General features: G+C 41.7%; 1 protein-coding gene across 1 annotated transcript; it reads left to right on the forward strand.

Annotated features, from left to right (window-relative positions):
• The first annotated feature begins 1394 nt into the window (after positions 1 to 1394).
• Positions 1395 to 5051, forward strand: LOC106110591 (uncharacterized protein K02A2.6-like). The gene is made up of 2 exons (XM_013292473.1): positions 1395 to 1613; positions 2024 to 5051. The coding sequence occupies exons 1-2, from the start codon at positions 1396 to 1398 to the stop codon at positions 4785 to 4787; spliced, it is 2982 nt and encodes a 993-aa protein (XP_013147927.1). The 5' UTR covers position 1395; the 3' UTR covers positions 4788 to 5051.
• Positions 5052 to 7664: the final 2613 nt, after the last annotated feature.

Here is a 7664-nt window from a genome sequence, read left to right on the forward strand (position 1 = left end):
ACTTCTTATTAATATTATAAATGCGAAAGTTAAGATTGGTGGATGTTTGTTAGAGTTTGTAGACTGAACGGATCACGATGAAATTAGGCATAAATGTAGAGGATAGTCTGGAAGAATACAGGCTACTTGCTTTTGTTTTTATTTAAAATTCATGCGGCCATGCCCCTTAACTCTTATAATCTTCTATTTTTAACATCCTTTCAAATAGAAGAGATTGTGAATCGAAATTTAACTTAGTTAACATCAAATCTTTTAGCATTTTCTGATTATTACGAAATTGTGCAATGTACAAACATTTAAAGCTAGTGAAACTGGGTCAACACAGTTGTAAGTAGTAAAGAAAATACAACGCAAGTCTTTTTTAAATCTCCGCCAAGCTTTAATTGAATCTATTCCGTGTACTCTTGAAACTTCGGACGAGTTGAAAACCTTAGTATATTTCTGTAACGGTCGGTTTCCGAACAACGTTTAACCGTTAGTGTCTTTAATTCGATATATGAAATGCATTTCCGAATTACATATATTGCGTGAAAGTCGCGGGAAACAGCTAGTGTAAAATATTTAAATTAATATTTAACTTCCGATTGTAATTGCGCCAATTATCGACGGTTTATAATCATGTTTTATTATATATAACCTCAGTATATCTATACTATTATAATAAAGCGTAAACACACACTTCTTTGTTACCTAAGATAGCAGCAATTACAGCATATTTTTGAATAATTCTTTGTTTAATTAAAAGCCCTACACTTACGTCATGCTTTAGGCTATATGTTTTCACGCCATTAAACTTAGGGGGTAAATATTTTGGATAAAAACCCTAATGTGGTAAAGAGAACTGTGATGTAGGTACCTGTATTTCAGCGGTCGGGTTATACCAATTATTGTACATGCTTAAGGCAGTCGGATTATACATCTCGAACCTAACGCCCGTGTTTTATTCCGTACACCACATTGGCGACGAGGATAAAGTTACGTGGCGGTTCTATTGTGCGAAGTGCATAATACAGTGTTTAATCGAAATCGACGGAGTTTTATCATTGTGAAATACAATGGTTGTTGGATATACGGTTGCGGGCAACGCGCGAAGCGGCGCGGTCGGCCATTATGGCGGGGCGGCAACAGCGCACGGCGGAGCGGCCGGTGCGGGAAGCTGCCGCGGTAACGTTGCCGGTGCAGGAGTGTTGCGCAGCGGAGTTGCTGCAGCCATCTGGCGTGGCGGAGCATTTGGCGCGGGGAGATGGCGCGACGAGGCTGCCAGTGCAGTCATAGCACGTGGCGGATCAGCTGTTGCGGGGAACTGGCGCTGCGGAGGGCGCCGGGATACGGTCAGCCCGATGAGCAGGCACGGCCAGGCGGCTGATGTTGCGGACTGGCGAAGCAGTGGGGCGGATGCTGTCCGGCAACGGTACCCTGGTGTGGGCGATGGAGTTTTGCGGTTTCGCGAGCCGGTATGTTTTTTTGCGTGCAGCCTGTGTAGGCAGAGGGGACATCTGCGGCGCGCATGTCCTGAGCGCGGCGGCCAGCGACGTAGCGGTGGCCATGGCGCGGGACACAGCGGGTATAACGGCGGTGGAGCAGAAAGAGACTACGGAGCGACAAGCCGGAAGGTGAGCCTTAATCACCTTAGGCTGAACGAGTATAAGCCGGTTAGTGTACCTATAGTTATCGACAATATTACCGTCAATATGGAGGTAGATACGGGTTCAGCCGTTTCATGTATTAGCAGTGAAACATATAGAAGATACTTCAGACACCACCGTGTCGAAAACAGTGGCTTGATTTTAAATTTTTACGATGGCACAAAGGTTAAGCCGATAGGCTTTATTAAACCGTTGGTACGCTGGGGTGACCACAAGAAAAGACTTGAGTTATTTGTTGTAATGGGTGGTCATACATCCTTGCTCGGAAGACAGTGGTTATCTGAACTAAATATTAGAGTACCTATTTTTAGTAATTGTTACAATTTAGATAATGAAAAATTGGAATGGTCGATTGAAATAGATAAATTATTTTCTAGGCATAAGGAGATATTCAGCGGTGGTCTCGGTCGCTTTACGGGCGGTAAGGCGACGCTGCGCGTGCGGGAGGGGGCAACGCCGGTGTTCCACCGCGCGCGGCCACTACCGTACGCGCTGCGAGAACGCGTCGACGCCGAGCTGGACCGCATGCTGCGCGACGGCGTCATCGAGCCCGTCGATTGCTCCGACTGGGCCTCGCCGCTGGTGCCGGTCAACAAGGCGGACGGCTCCTTGAGAGTTTGCGCGGATTACAAAGCGACGTTAAATCCCGTGTTGCAGATAGATAGGTATCCTTTGCCGCGGATAGAGGATTTAATGGTAAACTTAAGTGGGGCGCGTTATTTCTCTAAAATTGATCTGTCGCAGGCGTATAATCAGATCGAGTTAGACGAAACTAGAAAATATACGGTTGTCAACACGCATAGGGGGCTTTATAGATACAACAGACTTGTTTACGGATTAGCTTCGAGCCCAGGAATATTTCAGCGCATTATGTGCAATCTTTTTCGCGGTATCCCTAACGTCGAAATATTTTTAGATGACGTCATCATTGGGGGTAAAACATTGCGTGAGCATTTAGATGCCTTAAGGGAGGTTTTTAGTAGACTACACAGTGCTGGGCTAAAATTAAAGGCTAGCAAGTGTATTTTCTTAGTCGACGAAGTACGTTACTTAGGATACATTATAAGTAGGGAGGGTATCAAAACGGATCCCTCTAAAATTGAAGCAATCGTTAAAATACCTAGGCCGAGTAACATAACGGAACTTAGATCGTTTCTAGGTATTTTAAATTTCTATGGAAAATTTGTAAGAAACATGAGTGACCGTTTAGTACCATTGTATGAGTTGCTTAAGAAAAGGTCAGAATGGTATTGGTCCGCGGATTGTGAGAAATCATTTTTAGAAATTAAAAAAATATTGTGTAGCGTGGACACCTTAGCGCATTACAATCCACAGAAACCGCTCATATTGACGTGCGACGCGAGCGGGCGGGGGGTCGGCGGCGTGCTGACGCAGATCGACGCCGGCGGCGGTGGCGAGCGGCCGGTTGCATATGCGTCGCGCACGCTCACTGATGCCGAGAAAAATTATTCTCAGATACACCGGGAAGCGTTGGCGATTATTTTTTGCATTAACAAGTTCCATCAATATTTATATGGGCGTCATTTTACTTTACGTACAGACCACAAGCCCTTAGTGTCAATTTTTGGCCCCAACGCGGGGATACCGACAATGGTGGCTAGCCGAATGCAACGCTGGGCGATAATACTCTCGGCTTACTCGTTCGACATTTTATACGTGCGTACGGACGAGAACGGCGCTGATGGTCTGTCGCGGTTGCCGGTTCGCGGCGGTAAACAAGCTGATCCATCGCCGCCCGAGCAAACGTACTTGCATTGTATTCAAGATTCATTAGGTTTAGATTACAATGAAATCAAACGCGAGACGGTACGGGACCCAATACTGGCTAGATTATTACTTTACATTCGGGATGGTTGGCCCGTGCAATGTGAATTAGAAAATATGAAGCCATACTGGAATAGGAAAAATGAGTTATACGAGGAGTTAGGGTGTATAATGTGGGGCCACCGGTTGGTTGTACCTGATCAATGTAAAAGTAAGATATTGAAAATTATACACGAACCACACATGGGGATAGTAAAGTCTAAAGCGCTCGCACGGAGTTACGTTTGGTGGCCAGGGATCGACGAAGCGGTGGAACGTACGTGCCGGGAATGTACGGCTTGCGCGGCGCAGGTGGATGCGCCGGCGCGGCAGGCCCCGCGCATGTGGCCCTGGCCCGCACGACCTTGGTCCCGTCTCCACCTGGATTTCCTAGGTCCTATCGCGGGAAAAACGTACTTGGTAGTTGTAGACGCCATGTCTAAGTGGGTGGAAGTTTTCCACATGTCGGGTGTTTCGGCGAATTACCTAATTGACCGGCTAAACGAATTGTTCAGTAGATTCGGTATACCTCGGCAGATCGTCACGGACAACGGAACTCAATTCACGTCTAAGGAATTTGAATATTTCAACCGGTACAACGGTATTGAACATATTTTTACGTCTCCGTATCATCCGTCGTCGAACGGGTTGGCCGAGAACGCCGTGAAGACGCTAAAGCGGGTTATAAAGAAAGCACTGCAAGAAAAACAAGATATAAATAGGGCTCTGTGGTCGTTTCTGTTATACTATAGGAACGTCGAGCATTGCACGACAGGTGAGAGTCCGGCGTTACTCCTCCTTGGTAGGCAGATTCGAACGCGACTTGATGCAGTGAGACCGGACAGGGAAGGGCACGTGCGGCGGGCGCAGCAGCGCCAACAGGATGCGGCCGGCGGAGCCAGTCGGACTCTGGACAATGCGGACGATGTGTGGTACAGACAGTACCTAAAGGGAGAAAAGTGGCTGCCGGGCCAAGTAGTACAAGTGTTAGGCAGTAGTAATTATAAGGTTAGGAATAACGATGGGGAAATAGTGCACAGGCATATTGATCAGTTACGGAGGCGTCCTAGCGAAGGTAGGCGATCGCTAGCTTGCACTACGTCTGATTTGGACAGACAGGCGGGCGACATAGCAGACTCTCAAGTGGCAGACCCCGGGGTCTCAGAGGCGGAGGAGGTCGAGTCGGAGAGCCCGGCGGGAGCGAGCCAGCCGGCGTCGGGGCCGCAGCCCGTCCCGGCTTCACCGGGCGGGGAATGCTTGCCTTCCCCGGCTAGAATTCGCCCAGTTAGGCAATGTCGGTTAAAAAGACCTAACTAGTTATAAGCGAATTCTTATTAAATGGTTTATGTTATTACAATTTGTGTGTGTATGTCTTAGTTTGGATTATTATTGGTATTATATAATTTTGTGATTAATTGTAATTCTTTATTGTAATTTAGTTTTAAAACTGTTATTAATTAAGTGTAGAGGAGTGTGATGTAGGTACCTGTATTTCAGCGGTCGGGTTATACCAATTATTGTACATGCTTAAGGCAGTCGGATTATACATCTCGAACCTAACGCCCGTGTTTTATTCCGTACACCACAAGAACATAAGTTGCTGGCAACATCAAGGAAGTAAGATTGTCAAGGTTTGTCATGTCATGTCATTTTGACATTTGTTATTGATAATTTGACAAATTTTTATAATTTTATGCGGATGAAGCCACACGGAAACAACTAGTTTTGTCATAAAAGCAAATACGGAATGTAGCTAGAGGCAATGTATAATATCGTATCCACAAACTACATGTTAATTAGCAAACAACTTCCGTAGAGTAACTAGGGCAGCGCTATTAAAAGAATTTCCGTTTAGAGGACTTCAAGTCAAAGTTGGCGAACATTTTTTTTTAATCAAGAATGTTTTCTACGCCCTAAATTAAATTTTACTTCATTATGAAGTCATTTGGATAGCGACATCTTATCAGTTTATTTTATTAAAGACATGTTTTTTAGTTTCATCTATACTATTATAATAAAGCGTAAACACACACTTCTTATTATCACAGCTTATTTTTGAATAATTCATTTTTTAATAAAAAGCCCTACACTTGCGTCACGCTTTAAACTATATATTTTCACGCCATTAAACTTAGGGGGTAAATATTTTGGATACAAACCCTAATGTGGGAAAGAGACCATAAGTTGCTGCCAACATTAAGGAAGCAAGATTGCCAAGTTTTGTCATGTCATGTCATTTTGACATTTGCAATTGACAACAATAAAATATTTTTCATAATTTCATGCGGATGAAGCCGCACGGGAACAGCTAGTATTTAATTATCAATAAATAAAAACATTTTAACTATCGAGTTTGAAATATCATTACCATGATTTTCGTATTAATTTCAAAGCCATTTTACAACTTAAATTTAAAATTTTTAATTCCAGTAATCCAAACTCGGTGATTATCTTTTGTTTAAACAGCGCCATCTCTCGACTGTATTTTAAAGATTCTAAAATTTCGTTGTAAACTCGAGGGGAATAGTTTTTTGCTTGTATATTTGGAGATGAGCCAATCTCCTGTCTTCATACACTAACAGACACACACATTTGCAATTCAGTGTACAGTTTGTTTGCAACTTTTGCAATTTTTCACGAACAGTACCGTGAAGCGAGAATAATTAATTATCTTCAAGCGAACATTTTGCATATTCATTGGAGAGTTACGAGAAAAAAAAAAAAACTTAATTATAAACAATTTTCAATATGAAAGTTTGTGTTATTTGTAATTCTGTTTATTAGATAAATGATAATAATAATAAAAACCTCTCTATTGCCATCCAAGAATACACAGAGTTGTACAAAACAAAAAACATACATGAAAAAATTATAACAGATGGCAAAAGGGGGAGGCTCAGCTTAACCGATACTGGTTGAGATCCAGTCGAGCTGGTTTTCAGCCACCCCCCCCCCCCTTCCCAAGATGTAAAAGGGAGCGTAGATAGTCAGAGGTCGCTGTACACTAGTGTATAATGTAGTTAAGTTGTTCTATTTTGACTTGTTCAGTTTGTAATTAACTTATTAAAACTTTCACGAGACATTATGCTGTTATAAGTTATATACTTATAACACGGCTTAGTTTGTACTTATGGCAGAATATTTTACATGATTTATTTGTCGTTGTTATGTTAAGACTAGTCACCGGCGATTTCGTTCGTGCGTAATTAAAAGAATGCATTGCATTATATTTGTAAAATATTTTACATTAGCTTTCGCCCGCGACTCCGTCTGCGTGGAATAAAAAAAAACAAAAGTCTACTCAGACTATGTGTTCTTCCAGATTGTCCTATACATTTGTACCAAATATCATCGAGATCCGTTGAGCCGGCTGCAAACTCTAACAAACATCCATCCACCTATCAATATTAGTAAGAAGTAAGAGTATAAGTTGGAAATCGAACGGCAACCGCTATCCAAAGACATCTATGATTACAGATGCGCTGCCTACCCTCAATCAACGGAAAAGGCGCACATAAAGAGTATATTTTCTATGCGTCTCCTACTTCCCAACCTTCACTAAGTAAGCTATTGAGATCAGCGCCATCTAGATACATAAATAAAAAAATCAAAGCAATCACAAATCGAACAATAAAAAAATACACGAAAAACAAAACAAAATGCACTAAAAACAAAACAAAATACACCAAAAACAAAATATTCTCAAAAAAACAGTACACTAAAAAGTAACGAAATAATTCCTTGAAAATAGTAAACCAACCTACCTTATTGTAACTGTTATGTCTATATTGTACAATTATTTTTACTTTGATGTCGGTGTCAGCCAAGGTATGCAGTGATATTTCTAGGTAAGGGTTTCCACATTTTTACCATAACAATTGACAATTGAAAGTATAGTAACAATTAAGTAATGAATCTACATTGACTGACACCGACTTCAAAGTAAAAATAATTGTACAATATAGACATAACAGTTACAATAAGGTAGGTTGGTTTACTATTTTCAAGGAATTATTTCGTTACTTTTTAGTGTACTGTTTTTTTGAGAATATTTGTTTTTGGTGTATTTTGTTTTGTTTTTAGTGCATTTTGTTTTGTTTTTCGTGTATTTTGTTTGAAAGTCGGTTTTGTTTTTTTATTAAAAAGTTTATTTATTTCTTGATTTTTAGTGAATCTAAACATTGCAGTATGATA

Source organism: Papilio polytes, unplaced genomic scaffold, assembly GCF_000836215.1.
Source record: "Papilio polytes unplaced genomic scaffold, Ppol_1.0 DF824225.1, whole genome shotgun sequence".
Classification (NCBI taxonomy): domain Eukaryota; kingdom Metazoa; phylum Arthropoda; class Insecta; order Lepidoptera; family Papilionidae; genus Papilio; species Papilio polytes.